Source organism: Lathamus discolor, chromosome 4 (assembly GCF_037157495.1).
Source record: "Lathamus discolor isolate bLatDis1 chromosome 4, bLatDis1.hap1, whole genome shotgun sequence".
Lineage (NCBI taxonomy): Eukaryota > Metazoa > Chordata > Aves > Psittaciformes > Psittacidae > Lathamus > Lathamus discolor.
In genome coordinates, this window is record NC_088887.1 from 120318841 (window position 1) to 120338936 (window position 20096).

The following is a 20096-nucleotide window of genomic DNA, read 5'->3' on the forward strand; positions in this document are numbered from 1 at the left end:
GTACAGAGAACTGGGAATGCCAACAGTGGCACTTGCCTCAGCAGCATGGAGATCAATGTAGTGCTCTGGATGACTGCCAGACCACACACCTCCTACCTAGGCATTACGAAACCAGGTTACTGGATCCACAGCCATCTCAGTTACCATAGAACCACAGAATAGTTTGGGTGGGAAGGGACTTACAAAGGTCACCTAGTCCAACCCCCTGCAATAAACATTGACATATTCAACTAGATCAGGTTGCCCAGAACCACATCCAGCCTGGTCTTGAATGCCTCCAGGAATGGTGCATTCATCACCTCTCCAGGCAACCCATGCCAGTGTTTTACCACCCTCATTGTAGATGATTTCTTCTTCATATCCAGCCTGAATCTCCCCTTTTAGTTTAAAACCATCACCTCTCATCCTATTGTAACAGGCCTTGCTAAAATGTCCCTCCACATCTTTCTTATAGGCCTCATTTAAGTGCTAAAAGGCCACAATAAGGTCTCCGCAGTGTCTTCTCCAGGCTGAACAACCCCAATTCTTCCAGCTTTTCCTCACAGGAGAAGACTCGGTAATCTCGACTTGAGAGAACTTCGGCAGTGATCAGTGAGGAGAGAGATGAGCATCTTCAAAGAGAAATATCCCTTTCATGCCTTCCCAAAACAGCTGCTGGAGAGAGGAGATGGACTCTGGAGGCTTCTGTCTCTCCCCATCAATTAAATGACCGGCTTAAACTGCACACCCAACCTTTACCTTTAGCCAAAGACTTGCCTGGAGTCATCAGGAAAATTTGTATCACAGCTGGAAGTAGAAAACAGGTTCTGATTGTTCAACCAGCCCTACAGTTTGAAGGGTCTGTGCTGCTCAGCTAGAGATTAAAGTCCTATTTGTTGAGCTCTGATCACATGAACAATTGAAACCATTCCTCTATCTGATAGGGACAGTAATGAATGTCTCCCATGCTATATCTTCTGTTCAATGTTATTTTGAGGAGCTTTGGTACCTATAGAGTGCAGCACATCGAAGGCTGAAGAAATTTCCCTCTCTGATGGACATCTAAGTGCTATCGAGCAGTTTTTAGGCTCACATGTGATCACTTACTTGTTTGGATGCAAGGGGATCTGTGCTCAAGAGAAATATTTTGATTCATTATAACTTAATTATATATATATATTATCTGCATAATTAGGATTTCAAGTCCTTTTCATACAGTTTGCATGAGTTTTCAGGATAGACCTGGAGCAGTTCATGTCCTTGCTGCTTTCCCTATTCCCATCTCTGCTTTCCAGTCCCAGTTGCATCCCCTGGGTGTGGTAAAGAATTGAGCACACACAAACAGATGGAGCCCACCCAAAAAGAGGCTTTCCCATCACTAAGACTTCACATTGACTCAGAAGGAAAAGCAAGAAGGAAGGAGAAGCAGGAAACAGTTCCAAAATGGAGATGGATAAGTGTATTACTGCCATGACTGAATGCTGGGGATTGTCCAACCTCTAGTCTAAGGACAGTGTATAGTTCTTTTGGTTTGAATAGATTTTTCATTGAAGGATCACTTCTTAGTGACAAGAAAGTGGCAACAGCCGCTTTATAGTCTACATATAGGAGGATCATGTCAAAATAACCCTGTTGCATACTGGTTGTCACTATTATTTATGAGCTTTGCAACCCTGAAATGTATCATGCCTCAAACTGTAACAGAGGGTTTTTTTTTTTGCTACAGAGCAAAATAGATGTAAAATGTAGAATAGATGCATGTGTCCCCTGGATCTCTAGTTTCTCCTCAAGCTTATTTCTGAAACAGTGGTTTAGGTTGAGGGAGAAAATAGTTTTGGGATGTGTATATAGTTTGAATAAGAAAGGACACTGAAACAGATGAGTATAATTCTTCCTGAAATAGGAAAGAGGTTTATCCCATTCCTAAACAATAAAATGCTTCTCCATTGCAGCAATGAACCAATGCATCTTTATGCCACCAAGGAAGTACATCTGTAGCTTCTAATCTCCCATTCTCTTATTTCTCACAAAAGCACACACAGGTATGTCCTAAGTTTAGCCTTCACTTTGCCAGATCAGCAAATAAAGAGCTTTTCTGCAGTCTTCTGCTTTGAAATCCAAGCTAGGCTGTGCACGAGTCCCCTGCAGGCTGGTGAACCATTTGATGTGAGTGCTCTGTTCTCTCAAGTGCTGAGAGCTGAGGTTCATTATTGTATTTACAGCTCGTCTCCCACAGTGGGACTGGGCTCCAGTATATTCCTGTTCTTACTGGAGTTCAGAATTTCCCTAAAGAGTGCCTGGTCCTGGGGACAAAACCAGCAAACGGAGCACTTAACCTGAAACTGGGGAACTTTAGTCAGATCTGCTTGATCACTTGCCTCCTAAGGTCTCAGTGATGTGCAGTATGGGTTGAATCTCCCAACTTTAGGCTTCTAATCTGGGCAACATTAAGCAGGCTTTTATTTCCCTTCTTGTCACGAAGAAATGGTACAATAATAAGATCTAAAATGATGGATCAGAGATTTTGCTGAAGTGGCACATTACGGTGTTGTTGAAATGCAAAAGGCCAATTGCACAAATGGCAATTGTTTAACTCCCAGCTGGGTGGGAAAAAAGGTCTAATATTAAATACATCACGTGGGAGCCTCTCTGCAGTCCATGCTGCTGCCCATGCTGATGGCTTCTGACTACCTGACTTTGCAGTCAGGGGAAGCAGAGCCAGAGGGACCCGCTTATAGTGAGTTTTGTTTTGATTGTCCCATCTTGGCTACTCCACAGCTACTCTACAACAGTGTGAAAACAGTAGCTTGTTACTTCCACAGTAACAGATGCAGTTCATAAGCACAAACACTTGTGTACAGAGCTCTTTTCCAGAAGAAAAAGAGGAAAAATGAAAAGCAGATCTCTTTTGTGATGTTTCTTGTTATACAGCTGAGGATGCTCAAAAAGCCATGCTACAAGTCTTTCCTACAAGTGATTGAAGTGCTGGTAAGCAGAACTGCTGCTCTCCCATAGTGCAAGCAGCTCTCCATCAACCACATCATCCCTACCCCCAAAAATGAACAGCCCTCTGTCACCAACAGCTAGTTAACGTGGTGTCATGTAGAAAGAGCAAATACCCATTGCACGATGCCATTGCAAAATGGCATCAGTGTGAAGACAGTGGAGCTGGGTTTGTTTCTGGAGCCTTGGCAATGCCATACAGCAGTCTCTTTTGATCCTCCTAGGCTATTGTGGTGACAGATGGAGAGAGGATTCTCGGTTTAGGAGATCTAGGAAGTTACGGCATGGGTATCCCAGTTGGGAAGCTTGCTTTGTACACAGCTTGTGGTGGAGTTCACCCACAACAGTGTCTCCCTGTCCTGCTGGATGTTGGCACAGACAACGAGGTAAGACCATTCTTCATTAATCTGACAGGGAGAGGGGGGAAAAAGAATTGAGGTTTATGCTTCACTGAGGCCAGTCCCTAAATGTGGAGGCACAGCCAGAGCCATCCAGGATGAGATGATGGCTAGACCAGCACTGCAGGGAAGTGGGCAGGCTTCGTTCCTGTTTGATGCTAAAGAAACTTTTGCTCTTATGGGGAACTGAAATAAACACTAAACAGCTTCATGGTCCCCTGGTGAGAAGACTTAGAGTGTTGCCAGTTGGAGTGGCAACATGGCAAGGTGAGTTGAAAGATGTTGTCCAGGAAGTCCCAGATTTATTCTTCCTCTGGTAACTGTGAAAAAGCAGGCAGATACTGGTGTCTGCATGGAGGTGACTGTGTTCCAGAAAGTGGAGAAGCCCCATGGGTGGTTTGGGGATGATTAATTTCAGTGTTCTGTCAGACTGCACACTTCACTGCACATGATAACCAGACAAGAGGACTCCATCTGTTTGCGGATTCTTGCCTTATGACTCTGGCTCAGAAAGGCCGAAGCGCAACATCTCAGCTATGCCAGAATGGACATCTGTGAGGGATGTCTTTTTCAAACTCAAATTAATATCCTATAGTCAGTTGTGATGGGCTGGGTTTGTCCATTGCTGTACAATGTCCTTGTGCCTCACTTGACCTCAAGTAAACCAGACACATGTTTCTGGAAAGAAATAACAAATCTGGGGTATAAGAGTTTGTGTACGAAGAGGAAATGGGTGCCGACGTTTTCAGATGTGATCTTCTGCACCTCTTTCACTGCAGCCCCAAGTGTCTCACATTGGACACTTGAAAGAAAGCAAAATCAATGGTCATGGATGGCATCTGGGATGAGAATCCCAATTACCTCTTTGGTCTCTGCTCCCAGGATTATCTTATCCCTTTAGCATATTGTCCTGTCATGGACTTGTGGAATACAGGGTGTGCTCATCTCAGCCTCATCCATGGTCTTTCCTGAAAAGTGGGAACTCTGCATTTGGACCCTCTGAGGCTAAAGCAGGAATTAAGGCTCAGTCTCTCACTTCTTAGAGTTTCCAGTCAGCAGGGCATTGTACTTGACTTTGGTTCCTTCATCTCTTCCTTCTCCTCCATGCTGGTGTGGACACCACCAAGTGCTGGATGCTCTGAGCCTCCCAGCTGGAGTTTCGTTCCAGAGGGACCTGGGTGAAAATGCTTCCCATGAGAAGCTTCTGACCGTCTGCTTTTATCTCAGTATCCAGGGGATGCTAAAATGGCACCAATGACTTTTAGGCATCTCCAAGGGTCAGATGGTGACTCTCAGAATCAGGCTTGGGCACTTTTGTTCTGCCCAACATCAAGCGTAATTTACGTGTTCAGGAACTTCTTTGTGGAGGCAATTTCCACATCTGGGATTAAGGTCTAGAACTTGCTGTTTTCCAGCAATATGAACAACATATTCGCTCACAATATAAGTAATATCTTTATTTAATGGCTTGCTCATGTGCATAAACCCAGCTTAACCAAACCCTGAGCATGTCCTACGACCGTCCTGCCCAGGAGTAAACTCACTTATCAGTGCAGAAATAAGACACCTGTTCTATGCATCCAATCTGTCTCTGTGTTACTAACACAGGAACCTCAGGAAGAATGGATTAAATATAGTAGTCATATTTCTAGCATCAGTTCCGGCTTGTCTTTCTGGCAGTCCATAATACCTTGTACATTATTGCAGCAAATTCGTCTTTTTTCCAGAGCTTGGCATTTCTCAACTTGCGTATGGGAGAAGTTTATTCTCCATTAACTGGTCCCAGAGATGTGACACTATAGGAGCAATCAGTGAGGTGATGCAAATGGGTCTGCTTAGTGTTTCATAGAATCCCAGATTGGTTTGGGTTGGAAGGGACATTAAAGCTCATCCAGTTCCAACTCCTTCCATGGCCAGGGACCCCTTCCACTGGAGCAGGGTGCTCCAAGCCCCTGTGTCCAACCTGGCCTTGAGCACTGCCAGGGATGGGGCAGCCACAGCTTCTCTGGGCACCCTGTGCCAGTGCCTCAGCACCCTCACAGGGAAGAGCTTCTGCCTAAGAGCTCAGCTCAGTCTCCCCTCGGGCAGGTTCAAGCCATTCCCCTTGGCCTGTCCCTACAGGCCCTTGTCCAAAGCCCCTCTCCAGGTTTCTTGTAGCCCCTTTAGGCACTGGAGCTGCTCTAAGGTCTCCCCTTAAGGAGCCTTTTCTTGTCTAGGCTGAACCAGCCCAGCTCTCTCAGCCTGGCTCCATAGGAGAGATGCTACAGCATGTTCAATGGCCCTGAAGAGTTAATATGTCAAACTTAGGGGAAAACTCTTTCAACTTCCCTTCTGAGGGAAAACAGCTGTGACTGTGAAACAGATCTGATTTTAGCACACCTGCCAATATTGTGGGCCATATGGCTGCAGGACAATAGGTTTGAGATGGCTCATCCCCTTCTCCTGTGGATGATTCAGTTCCTGAAACTGGGAATTGCACTTTTGTGACTAAGAGATGTGTTGGCCCACCTGTCCTTGAACTTTGCCCAAAATATGTCTGATTTCCATGCTGACCCAGTCCTTTTTAGGTGGATTAGTGGTCCTGACAGAACACCTGCTGGATGGTTGGAGAAACAACTTGGGTTTATATTCCTAGCTGGAGCCAAAAACTGAACTAATCTGTTGTATCAAAATACCTTGCCTTGACACCTGCAGATAACTGAGGTGAGTGCTAGGTAGGTGCAGAGCTCGGGAACATTTTGGCATACAGTCACTGGTTCTGGGCTGTCACCTAATAGCTAAATGACACATGGAATTTCAAGTTACTTCAGGTGATCTTCGTTGCTCAAAGCACTGTTTGTGGTCAACAGCTTTTCTGGTAACCTCAGCGCAAAACTGAGAACAAAATGAGCAGTAAACACTCCTCACACAAGGTCAGTTTTATTCACTCTGAGTGAAGCGCCTTGGCAGGGAGCCTTTGGTAGAGCAGATGGGGATGCAGAGCAAGCTGCATTTCCTATGGCAGTCAAGAAGCATTACATCCCTCTGACTTTATTTACACAAAGATTGCCCATAGCTTCTTATGGAAGAGCTGTATGAGGTGGCCTTCACTGCATAGTAAGTAAAATTCATATGACCACAACAGAGAAACTTTCTGGGTAGGCTGGGACATAAATCTCAGTCCACCCGTGGAAGAGAAGATGTCAACGGAATTGCTTTGTGTCCTAGGCTCTCCTGAGTGATCCACTCTATATTGGACTGAAACACAAGAGGGTTCGTGGGAAACAGTACGACGAACTGATTGATGAGTTTATGCAGGCAGTGACCAACAAGTAAGTGGGATTATATACACCGCTCCTCTGGGCTGCTTCCATTTAAGAACAAATGTTGCATCTCGTGAAACAAACATTAGTATAACTGATCGTCCGAGCAAAGAAAGGTCATTTCAGTGCAAGTCTCCTGGGTGGTCTACAAATGACTCTTTGTGCTCGAGCACTCTGTGTCAAAAATATTTGTCTTCAGAGAACTGAAATGGGGCAGACTATTTATAACCATTTCCTGTCCCTATAGGCCAGAGGTGTCAAACATATGCCCTGTGGGCTGTATCTGGCCTCCATCATGCATTTATGAGCCTCATTCAGCATAGGCAGAATCTAAACTTTGGTTTGTTTACACTTTGTAAAGGAAGTTTCTAGCTTTCACCGATGTGAAGGATGTCATCTAAATGGAAGTGGCATGTTACTGCCCACGGTGGTGTCTGTGTGAGTCTGCAGACTGCCTCTCTATGGCTTTGCTAAAAATAGGAGCTTCCCTGCTGGTATTTAAGTCTGTGGAGCAAGAAGGCAGGGATCATAAGCACTGTCTTTTTAATGGTGGGACAGACCAATTGCATATTTCCATACTTGCTAGCTGGGATAGAGAGTCTCTGATACACCAGGGAGTTTGATATGGCAAGAGCAGAACCACTACCTCTGCTCTGTATGTGCACTGCATTGAGTTCCTCTTTCTGAAAGAAATCACAATATATTAAAATCTCCATGCTTGTACCACAAGGAGGAAAGTGAGAACAACTGTTAAGGAAAAAAAGAAGAATATTTGGAAAGCCCCAAGCTCCTAAAGAGCTTTTTCTGCTTTTTCTAAAGCAGCAGATGCTATTGATAAGTGGCAGAGTGCTGCAGTCTGTGCCTGATTAATAGGCTGCTGCCTGTCTGTGTGTTGTAGGGTCTTTCCCTCACAGCTGAAGGAGCTATATTTGATCTTCCCTCTTTCTGTGCCTCCAGCTGGCTATATGTGTGTGTGTGTGTGTGTGTTCCTGCATAAATGGGAGTGGGTGGTACGTGTGTCATCAGCTCACAGTTCATCCTCTCTCCCCTGGTAGGAGGCATCATTACCAGTGTCTAATGACAACACCTACCCATCCCCTGAGAAGCATATCTTTACACACAGTCTGGCTGCCCAGCTGGCTGTGGGTGGAGGGATGTAGGAATTAGGGGCTGAAATGCTAAGGACCGTTCCATCACAGCTGACAAACCAAGGTCTGAGAGGGAAGAGAGTGTCATGGAGGAATTTCAGTGTCTGATGATGTTGGTGGCTGCTCTGCGCAGTGTTCTGCTGCACTCTATGCACATGCAGTGCTGCTGTTAAGGCAAGAGTCTCTCCCTTACTATTCAGCAGCAAGATGTAGACATATCCCATAGGATAGGCAGCCAGTACATCAACCCACCCAGTTGCATTTGCCCACTTACTATGTAAAGATACTTGTTGTCAGCCAGTGCTGTAGCCCCTATACCTGTGAGTATGAACACAATAACTCTGTTGGATTAAAAATGCTATTTTGAAATAAATAATACACCCAATTAAAATAAAGGGTGACTGCAGTGAAGAGAATGTTGTGTTTGGGCTTCTTTCTATTTGATCAGAAAGCTTGGCTGAAATGCCAGTTGATTACAGTGTAGTATTACATTAGATACTGGCGGTTTATCTAGGAGGATGAAATTCTTGGTGGCTAGAAAACTGGTAAAACACACGTAGGAAATCACAAGAGGCTTGACAAGGAGAAAAGATTTAAGAGCTGTCAGGGTTGATCTGTGGGGGTTTTGTTTGTTTTGGTTATAGTCCCTAATTAATCCTTCAAGGAAACTATCCTGCTTCCTTCTGGCCGGGAGACCACAGGGGTATTGCAGTGGTGGTGTTGATGATAGAATGGGAACAATAGAATGGGAACCCAAATGACGGTCTCAGCTGTCATGAATGTGGCTCTGAGATGCTTGTGGTGTTAAACTGCACCCGCTACTCCTGTGATGTCAATGAGAGCAACACAATTTGCCTTTTCTGTGCTGTGGAGGAAGGATTTTGGCTGTTGTTTTCCTATGTTTAGTTTACATGAGCTAATCTCCACATCGAAGAGAGAAGACGCTCAGCCATGAAACAATGAACTCTTATCTTGTGAGGAGGTGATGTCATGTCTGATGCTTTCATCCAAGTACTGGGAATCAAGTTCCTGGGGCCCCTCTCCCAGCTTTTCTATTTCTCTTATAGCCAGGATGAATACAGTAAGCCCCCAAAATGTTCTCTGCAAAGTGGAGCTGGGAAATTCCACTTCACACATCTCCGTTTCCATCTGTAAAGTATTTGGAGATCCTTAAGTGGAAGGAGACATTGCTATACATTATCACCCTGACCACCAGCATACTTTAAAGAGTTGATGGAGTGTGATCCTCTGTGAGCTCTGGACTAGTGAATAATTCTACTATCAGCTTGGGTTTGGCAAACTTACATGAAACAGCTTCATTTGGTCTCGAATTTCCACTGGAATGACTGGATGCAACCCAGTAGCTCTAGCTTCTGTAAGGAAAAGAAGCAGAAATTGTTCAGAAGGTCAAGAACATGCAGCTCTTGTAGCCTGCTTCCACGTATGAGGAAACTTATGTGTATGAACTGCTGTGGTCTTCAATCTGCTGTGATTTCTTATGAGAGTCTATAATGTCACACTTAAATTCAGTAATATGGGGAGGAACACAGATCTGTCGGAATTTGGAGGTTTCCTTTTCAGCTCGATGTTCATGCAGGAGTTCTGCCTGCTTCCTGAGGGTACTTCAGCTCCTTGTGGAAAGCATTTGTCAGTTCCTCTGCAGGAGTACCTCCCACCCTGTCAAGTCACTGCTGGCTCAAGGGACATTTGTCACTGAAGTGGAATGTGTCAGAGCCCACAAGAAAGCCAAGGGACTGAAGATTTACTCTTCCAATGGAATAATAATGTCGAACAGATGTCAGATTTCTATAGCTGGAGACCCCTACAGTCAGCAGAACGGCCTCCTGGTCTCATAATAGCCAGCTAGTAATGAAATGAGGAGCGTGTCAGAGGCTCCAGAGTTAGCACTTGGAGTGTTTTGAAAGAAAGTGTGACTTCTGGGCAGTTTTAGAAAGAAAAGCCCTCTCTGGAGCAGCTGGGTGAGTTTCTGTGTTTTCCTGCTGCCTAAACCTCCATTCATGACTCTTTCACCTAAAACACATGAAATGCCTGAGCTCTTTAACGAGAGCTCCAAGGTGTGCACTTTGCTACTCTTGGGAAGCAGCTGTGTGCAGAATTTGGACCGTTAAGCCTAGCCCGTGACTGAATGAAACAAATTGACAAACTGCTGTTTTATACAGTGAGTAATATACTTTGTATGGTAGAATACACCGCTGCAGTTTTCCCTGTCCTCAGTTGCATGGCAAAGGGCAAATCAGTGTTACTCTTGAATTGGTACATTTCAGTAGGCTGGAATAAATATTCACCTGAAGTGTTCAAGGATCACAATCAGAGTGACCCACAGAGGTTCTGGGGGTTGCCTATATGAGCAAATCAAGGTTGAAATCAAAATGCTATGGGACATGTGCAGGGAATGTGCTTTGCACTCTGAAGAGCTTCAGCCCATCATCATCTACAGTAACATTATGAGTTAATCCTCACACTCTCTTTCAAAGCAAAGCTCTGGAAATTCCTTCTTCTCTCTCTGAACTGGTGTAGAAACTAGAGACCATCCTAGAATCCCAGATTGGTTTGGGTTGGAAGAACATCCCGTTCCAAACCCCTGCCATGGGCAGGGACACCTTCCACTAGAGCAGGTTGCTCCAAGCCCCTGTGTCCAGCCTGGCCTTGATCACTGCCAGGGATGGGGCAGCCACAGCTTCTCTGGGCACCCTGTGCCAGCGCCTCAGCACCCTCACAGGGAAGAGCTTCTGCCTAAGAGCTCATCTCAGTCTCCCCTCTGGCAGGTTAAGGCCATTCCCCTTGGCCTGTCCCTACAGGCCCTTGTCCAAAGCCCCTCTCCAGGTTTCCTGCAGCCCCTTTAGGCACTGGAGCTGCTCTAAGGTCTCCCCTTAAGGAGCCTTCTCTTGTCCAGGCTGCCCCAGCCCAGCTCTCTCAGCCTGGCTCCAGAGCAGAGCTGCTCCAGCCCTCACAGCATCTCTGTGCCTTCCTCTCAACTCACTCCAAAAGTTCTCTGTCCCTCTTGTGTTGGGGTCTCATGAGAGCTGGACACAGGACTGCAAGGGAGGATCTCACAAGAGCAGAGGGGGAGAATCCCCTCCCTACACCTGCTGCTCATGGTTGGTTTCTAGGCTACAAGCACACATTATCACATCCCAGTCAGTTTTCCATCTACGGATACCCCCAAGTCCCTCTCCCCAGGGTTGCTCTCAGCTGGGTTTTGAGGAGATGCCTGACCAAACTGACCTCTACACAGTAGCCAGGAATCCTATGGCTGGTCTGACCAGAAGCCTGCAAAGGGACGTGCTGACAATTTAACAATAAGAATGGCCTCAGGGCACTGTGCCAGCAGTGACGCAGGTGCTGGTGGTGTTTAATGTGCTAGAGTGGACTTGGTTTTACGAAACCTAGATGCTGATCTCTTGCCAAGCATGATTTTTTCTCTGATGATGGGCTCTTTTGTGGAAAATGTGTCTTTTCTTGAAAATCAGGCCTTGGGTTGCTGGTGTATGAAGCACCAAGACTGGAAGATCTCAAAGACAAGGGCAAGGACAATTTGATTCTTTTCTGCCTGGTTTTCTCTAAGACTGTGAGTAGGACTTGCAGTGCATCAAAGCAGAATCCTTACACTGTGAATGACTCAAAGCAGTGCTGTAAAATGCTAACTTAAGACAAGGATTGGAACCCCCTTTGTGTGATTATTTCCATAACGGATCTGGCCCTTCTTGCCAATATAATTTTCTTCATGCATGTAGAATGCTTTATACTCCCTGCTCATGGGGAAACAAAATCCCCTTTTGATACTGGTCAGCAAAGGCGCTGCCCAGGTCCTCAGGCCACCCTTGAAGTTCTGACTTGTGCAGTTTTGGTCAGATGCTCTCTAATGGTAACTGCTGTCTCATGAATTTTTGCCTCTCTGACCTTGTGGCTTATAATGAGGGTGGATCAGCTCGAAGAGGTGCATACAAATAAGGATGAAAGAGCAAAGTTGCATAATGAGATTGCTCAGGCAGTTGAGAAGTCTCTTGAATAAAGCTAAAACCACTGTCATCAAGAAAACATCCGCCTCTCTCTTCTGGGATTTGCGCTCTTTTGTTCCATACTTAGCACTCATCCAAGAGAGATGTGTATCATCCTCTACAGGGGATACAGGCTTTATTAACAGCATCTTTCCTGTTAGCACAGCCTAGAGATTCCATGTCTCTCTAGCTTGACAGTAGCAGTACTGGAACAGAGAAGAGTGATAAATAAAGCACGAATCCTTTGCTTGTTTGTTTTTCAGGAAATTGAGGCATTTCTTAATGAAGGTTTTCAGGTGGTAATTTTCACATCAGACTCGTAATGTCGTGTGTGTTTAGCTCCTGGAGTCATCCTTCATTAGGGTGTCAGTCTTGGACTATTATATTTATCAGTAGTATATTATTTCATTAAAGATACTGCTTTTGCAAAGTTTGCTAGGCAAGGTCTGGAGATCAGACTAAAATGAGTGCATGGGACTGTTCTCTAAAGCGTTTCCCAGTGTATTTATACAGGGAGGTTTTTGCAAGGTATGGCAAAGAAAGACAGAATTCGGGTCGTAATTATGGCACAAACCCCAAAATGTGCAAACTAATGAGACAGCAATATAATCTTTAGCATGAATCTGCCCCATCCCTGGCAGTGTTCAAGGCCAGGTTGGACACAAGGGCTTGGAGCAACCTGCTCTTGCAGAAGGTGTCCCTGCCTGTGGCAGGGAGTTGGAACTGGATGAGCTTTAGGGTCCCTTCCAACCCAAACCAGTCTGGGGTTCTATGAAATACTAGTGATTTGTTTTGATGAGAAAGAACTGGAAAAGTACATCTTTTTGTTTCCAATTCTATAAAGTGGCTAAATTAATTCCAGAGAAGGTGGAGAACAGGGTCCCTAGATGGTGGTCTGGCAGCCAACAGTAAACCAAGAGGCATGGTGATGCTATTAAATAATGATTCTTGTAATGTCACCAGATACAGGCTTCAGTATTAATGCTGTTGTAGCTGTGATGACATGAGGACAGTGGTGAGGAACTGGTTTTAGAGAGAAATTAGAGACTAATTTATCCCACACACAGCCTTAATCATAGAATCATAGAATAGTTAGGGTTGGAAAGGACCTCAAGATCATCCAGTTCCAACCCCCCTGCCATGGGCAGGGACACCTCACACTAAACCATCCCACCCAAGACTCTGTCCAGCCTGGCCGTGAACACTACCAGGGATGGAGCACTCACAACCCCCCTGGGCAACTCATTCCAGTGCCTCACCACACTAACAGGAAAGAATTTCCTCCTTAGATCCAATCTAAACTTCCCCTGTTTAAGTTTTAACCCGTTACCCCTTGTCCTGTCACTACAGTCCCTGATGAAGAGTCCCTCCCCAGCATCCCTATAGGCCCCCTTCAGGTACTGGAAGGCTGCTATGAGGTCCCCACGCAGCCTTCTCTTCTCCAGGCTGAACAGCCCCAACTTCCTCAGCCTGTCTTCACACGGGAGGTGCTCCAGTCCCCTGATCATCCTCGTGGCCCTCCTCTGCACTTGTTCCAGCAGTTCCATGTCCTTTCTATGTTAAGGACACCAGAACTGCACACAATGCTCCACGTGAGGTCTCACAAGAGCAGAGCAGAGGGGCAGGATCACCTCCTTCGCCCTGCTGGTCACACTCCTTTTGATGCAGCCCAGGATACGGTTGGCTTCCTGGGCTGCGAGCGCACACTGCAGCCGGCTCATGTTCATTTTCTCATCGACCAGCACCCCCAAGTCCTTCTCTGCAGGGCCGCTCTGAATCTCTTCTTCAAAGGATATCAGACTTTGCACCTGACATTTACTTGCCACGCAACAAACCAGCAGAGTTTTGCTTATAACTCCAAAGGTCTCATTTTTGCTGAGAAGTGTGAATGTGTTGTAGTGGTTGAGGGGTGGGTGTTAGGACATTAACCTGGATAATATTTAGTGACCATAAAAGACTTTGCTGTTATAGTCTCTCCCTGTTTCTGTCCAGTGTGTCTGAATTCTTTCAAAACCACTTGCCAGAGAAGTACAGAAATGAAGTCCAAGCATCCTTTTCCACAGCCTGCAAGTGTAAGAATTACTCATTCTAAGGGGAAAGCTCCAGTTCCACAAGGAGACATAGGAATGCAGAGATCCCAAGAAAGGCGCACTTCAGTGTGCCCAAGAGGAATGGGAGCTGCTAACTACAGGTTACACCAAGTCTTTGAGGGACAGACTGCCTATGCACTTTAAGCCTCCCCTCTGCAGGGGAGTTCTAGCAGTTACTTCTGATATGCTGATCAACACTCTGAAAGGCAACGGATGAAGAGCTCCAAGTCTCCTTCTGTCCGTAAGGTCTTGGAAGTCAAAATGAAGACTGTGGATAGCCAAGGAATGAGTGCCAATAAACAGTACAAAAAGTACCTGTGAAAAACAGTTTCCTAATGGACGATCCTCCTATCCATCATTTGGACATGTAAGGAACACATGGCTAACAGGGAGATGACACACCATCCAGAACATCTGCTGGTATCTCACATCAAACAGTTAGCAAATCTTTAAGCAACTTCAGTTGCTATAGCAACTATTTCTCTAAGACTACTATTATTATTTATATGTATCACTGAGTAAGCAACATTGCTGACTTGCTTAATAAAACCAGTGACCTCAGCCAGCATTAACATATGTGGGACCAGCTCTCTAAAGAGCACATGGGTGGGTGGGTTTCCCTGACTACAGACTCGGATTTGCTAGAGTATTAACCTGAACAGTACTTTTTCTCTCTTTGGAGCACAAAATTCTTTCCTCTCTTTGTGGTCTGCAGCATGAGCCAGTGCAGTTACTTGGTCTATTTTTGTCTTTGATCATTTTCTGTTAAGCAGAGCAGAAGTGTGGTGGCCCAAAGCCACTTTGTTTCTCTTCCTGCCCCTCAGTATGACAGGACAGTGCTGGATGCAAACCCCTTTCACTGAGCTGTTTTTGTGAAGATCATTGTCTTTCTCTCGGCAATACGTTCACTGAGCTTTTTAAACCACGTTGTTGAGCCTATGTGAGTCTTTGCAGAATGTGGGAACTTAATCAAGGTCACACATTGGTCATGCCAAGGCGTTAGGACCAAATGCTTTAAATGAAAGAACCCAAAATGTCGGACTCACAGTTCAAGGCAGGAATGTTGGGATGATGCTCCTAGTCCTCAGGGAATACCCACCTGCTCCCCTCTGGTGACAGGAGCAGTGACACTTTTCTTTGGGGATATGACACTGCATTGAAGACCCCACATAAAAGTTTCCACAGCTTCTGTGGCCCTGATTGAACAAAGATTCCAAGCACCTACTTTTTCAGTTGATTTTTTTTGTGGATATTTTTATTTATTATTTATTAGTATTATTTTGCAAATATTAAGCTTAGTAGGAGATTAAGAAACTTAAATGGAGCAAGGCATTGAGTTGAATCTGAGCTTTTTGAATCTAAGAGTCATAAACAGCTCTAAGATCATTCACAGAATCACAGCCTGGTTTGTGTTGGAAGGGACCTTAAAGCTCATCCAGTTCCAACCCCTGCCATGGCCAGGGGTTCCTTCCACTAGAGCAGGGTGCTCCAAGCCCCTGTGTCCAACCTGGCCTTGAGCACTGCCAGGGATGGGGCAGCCACAGCTTCTCTGGGCACCCTGTGCCAGCGCCTCAGCACCCTCATTGTGAAACAATTCTTCCTTATATCTAGTCTGAATCTCCCCTGTTTGAAACCATTACCCCTTCTCCTATCACTACAGGCCCTACTAAACAGTCTGTCCCATTGTGGTCCTTTTCCAAAAGCAAGCATGGACAATATGAAGCAAGCACAAGAGCCAACTATTTTCCTTGTTTGAGACCAGAGCATTTACGAAGTGAGTTTCTCATGATGGACAAATAAAGGAGCACAATGCATGTGCTTATAGTTGTCTCCTTGCTGACAGACATAGTTAAGATGGAAAATCGTATAATAAGCAGTTCAGTGCCTTTCCAGGGGATGCTGACTGTGAAAAGAGCTTTTCATAACAGGAGCCAGGGTTCTTAAATGTAAAGCAGAGGTGTCCCCCACCCTCAGATTCCAGTGGCAAAGGAGGGAAGGCTGAATGGCAGGTACATAGGGTGATGCTGCCTCTGCACTGCTTGCAGTCCCAGAGAGGCTCAGGTCTCTGAAACAGAGCAGCTGTTTACAGCCCTTTCACCTGCCTGCAGCCCAGAGGTTGCATTACTCGTTCCCTGAGTGTCTCCACTGCCCTCTCACATCTATGTGAGAGAAAAGAGTACCTATGGCCCTTTTAGATTTTATTTGCAAAGCCTTAATGCAGTCTAGAGTCATACAGAGTGCTGACAGTATATAGCTATGGAGCAGTCTGAATATTACCCAGGGTTTAGAAGCTGTACACGTGCCCTGAAATTAACTCACAGTTACGGAAAGTCTGCAATTATTTCCTGCCTCTTGACTCCACGGGTCACTGGCTGTCATTGTGTGCTGGTTCCCTGCAAAGCAGCTCAGTAGAGACTTTCCAAAGCACACAAATGTGGCTGTGAAATCACACCGTGAAGCACTCAGTCCATGGGATCCTACAAGCAGTTTTTCTCATCTCTCGGTCACCTACAGTTGAAGTGGGCATTTGGGGGTGTCCCTTTAACTGGTCATAGAATCACAGAACGGTTTGGGTTGGAAAGGACCTTAAGATCATCCAGTTCCAACCCCCTGCCACGGGCAGGGACACCTCACACTAAACCACACCTCTCAAGGCTCTGTCCAACCTGGCCTTGAACACTGCCAGGGATGGAGCATTTACTACTTCTTTGGGCAACCCATTCCAGTGCCTCACCACCTTCACAGTAAAGAACTTCTTCCTTGTATGTAACCTGAACTTCCCCTGTTTCAGTTTGAACCCATCAGCCCTTCTTCTATCACTGTAGTCACTGATGAAGAGTCCCTCGCCAGCATCCTTGGAGGCCCCTTTCAGATAGTCCGAAGATGCATATAAATATATACGTGTGTATAGGTATACATATCAAGAAGACCCTTGAATTGTGAATGCAATTTATTCTTGGTGATTCCCCATTTCTGAGTTTATGGACCTTGATGCTGTGATGCTGTTTGCTGTTACTGGGATGCATTTCTCTTATGGTACTTTTCTCTCTGCAATGGAGCTTCTAGCTACAATATCCTGGTAAAAGATGTACATATCATCCTGTGCTGTGGGAAAACTTGTACCCGTTTTTAATTACCCTTTAACTTGCAGGTATGGCATGAACTGTCTGATACAGTTTGAAGACTTTGCCAACGCTAACGCTTTTCGTCTCCTCAATAAATACCGCAACAGATACTGTGTGTTCAATGATGATATCCAGGGTAAGTACTGTTAGGAGAATACACATTTAACCTTTACCTTGTGATTAAGATCACAAGACTGTTTATTGTCCAGTAGTCAGATGTGTGATAAAAGGTAGAGTTTACACATAAGCATTTAAAAACAAGCGAAAACACAGCACTCCAAGTTGAAAAGTGACCCTGCATTGTTCATAGGAGTGTTCATTGCAGAAGTGTTGTTCAAGGGAGAAAATGGGTTGTGTGCTTTAGATTATTAAGGTAATTTAGAGAGTTCCATTAATTTTCTGTAATTTAGCTAAAACAATGGTGAGGGTTTAACAGTTATTCAATGCATTCAGTTTCCATGAGCCAGGTGGCCATTAGCTGACCCTGGCATTGTCCCTCTATTGTTATCCTCCTTTTTACATGCACAGTTAAAAAGTTAAACCAGCTTTTTTCCTCTTTATAGAGGCTAACTCCACAGTAATCTGAGAACAGGTTTGTTCTCCCCTAGAGTGGTTAACATAACCCATCTAGCGCCAAAGAGAAATGATAGCAGCCAAGGTGGAGCTATAGCCAGCCTGCCTCCTAGGCCCTGGGAGGCTCAGCAGGCACAGAAGGATGGATGCATCCTGCCTATTGGTGGCATCCTGCTCTGGTGCTGACTTTGTTTTAAACCACTGGTAGGGCTGTTTGCCCATCCAACAGGGATCTTCCCAAGTGATTCTAAGTAACCAGTTCTCCTCTGAGGCCCTTCATCTTCCCTTAGTCCTGTTTACAACATGCAGAATGTCCAAGGTTTGTTGATTTTATTATTTGCAGTCAGTTGGGCTCGTCCTCCCTTGTACTTGAAAGAGACTGAAAGAAATGCCAGTGTTGTTTCACACAATGCTGGTTCTATTCTGAGCAGACTTTGCAGCACTATTTCTGCATCTGCTGCCCATCTAGCAGTATTTGGCAGTGCATGTAACAGCTTATTCATATCTATCATGACACAAGAAAGTAAGACCCTGGTGTGTGGGAATGTGGTTGTTGTAATGGGATGCATGGTCCTACTCAAAGATACTTCCACGAAGAGGCTTTAGAAACAGCAGAGCTTAAGGCATTTCAGAGAAGGTGAGATAGATACTCCTGTACAAGAAGACTTACTGGGGGTTTTTGCCACCCACAAAAGCTTTCGGTGGGGAGACAAGCACAGAAGAGAATGCAGGAGATACATTTTTGAATTGAAGTCTTGAATGGAAGAACCAAGAGCTCAAACTGTTCTGGAGATGGACATAAGAAGCCCACAGTAAGAAGCTGATGATGTAAAGATTTATGTTGGATTAGTTGCTCTCTCTGCAACTGGAAGGGGACCGAGCAGTTGGAAAGAGGCCAGGCGCTGTAGCAGATCTGTGGGCCTGGGTGTAGGTTCTCTTGGGGGAATTAGAGTGAACTGGAAGGGTTTCTTAGTGAATTGGAATGGTTTCTTCAAGAAAAAGAGGATATTAAAGCAAAACTGAAGATTCTGGTTGGGAAGCAAGAGACTGATATTTTTTATAGTTTCTTTTTGGCCATAGGTCATAGCTGAATGCCTCAAACAGTTCCTGGAAATGAACTGCATCCAGAAGGATGCTGTAAACCAGCATCACCATAAAGCAGACCTTGCCTCCTCCCAATAGATGTGTGTCATAGTGCATGGGAGATGTCAAGTCCCCTGGAAATGCTCTGCAGTCCACCTGTTAAAACAGTAGGATTTTACCTCTTGCTAGTGAAATTCCCTTATATTCTCAATAAGGCATCTGTCTGGCCCTGGTTTCATGGTAGTAGGAATAAGGAAAGAAATCCTGCTGATCTTTTGCACAGACAAGTGATGAGTCAAGGGAAGCAAGCCACTGTTTCAGGGGGTTTTTATGTAGCTGTCAGAAAGGAAAGGGATTCTAAGCTAGGGTTCTAATCAGGAATGTGTTTTGAGGACCTTTGGGAAGCTGAACTACTTGAATCTCCTCAGTTAACTCTGTCTTGGAGTCATGTCGGAGATAATGGAGTTGAAGCTGGGATGAGTAGTCTGATCCCCAGATGATACAAGAAAGGTAGAAGTGCCATTTTCTCACTTACACCCTCCTGTTCTGTGGTTTCCCCTCAGGCTCTCTTTTCCAACATGCTGGCATTTCATGACTTGCCTACTTAAAAAAGTGGGAGAGTTCAATGCAGATCTGTTCTAAACGATTAATGAGAATCATGCAAAGCCTTGTTTAAGCAGGCCTGATACATTCTACTCAAGTCAGGCAGGAAAAGGCCTCCTGAAGCCTGAATTATCTCGGCTTCTGAGCTGGCATTTTTTTAAGTATATTGATTTAAAAGCACATCTTAGGCACAAACGGTGCAGGTTAGCTCAGGCCTGAGCTATAGCAGTTAAACTTGTTGGTTAGTGGGGCTCTGAATGCAATGAGCCTACACACACACAGATGCAATGTGGGAAGCAAGTATAAATTGCTCCACTTAATCTCCTTTAGGCCTCCCTCTCGCTCGCTGCCCCAGGGCCTAAACAGAAGGCGGTTTACACATGCCAGCTTTCTGGGCCATGCAGACTACTGTATTGCCAAACCCACCCTAACCCCATAGAGTTCAAGTGATTCAGAGCCCTTCCAGTTCCAGCCAGGCTGCCGATGCTGAGCAGGACGCCTGCCAGGTACCACGAACAGGGACGAGGTGATTGCTCTGGTTCTGAAAGCCATTAGCCTGGGAGCTAGCAGAAGCTGGCTAGCAGTGCCCACACGTGGGAGCTTCCCATTAAGGGCTGCTTCTCCTTCCTCCATGGGGGGATGACATCAGTCCTTTCCCAGCTCCGTCTGGGTTCATGCAAGGGGCAACAGCTTCAGTTTCAGCTCTGTGGGAGAAAACTGATTGTCACTTCTTCCTTTTTCCCAGTAAAGTGCCGGGGCAGGCAGTGAAGCAC

The 20096-nt window shown here is 45.4% G+C and overlaps 1 protein-coding gene across 3 annotated transcripts in view; it reads left to right on the forward strand.

The window, feature by feature from the left end:
* ME3 (malic enzyme 3) overlaps window positions 1–20096 on the forward strand; it is a 114971-nt gene that overhangs the window by 80769 nt on the left and 14106 nt on the right. For 2 of the 3 annotated variants that reach the window (XM_065678800.1, XM_065678802.1), the window contains 3 exons: window positions 3207–3368; window positions 6588–6691; window positions 17091–17200. In XM_065678800.1, the coding sequence (XP_065534872.1) occupies window positions 3207–3368; window positions 6588–6691; window positions 17091–17200 (376 nt within the window). The remainder of the gene's footprint in view (window positions 1–3206; window positions 3369–6587; window positions 6692–17090; window positions 17201–20096) is intronic. The other variant, XM_065678801.1, reaches the window with a different exon arrangement.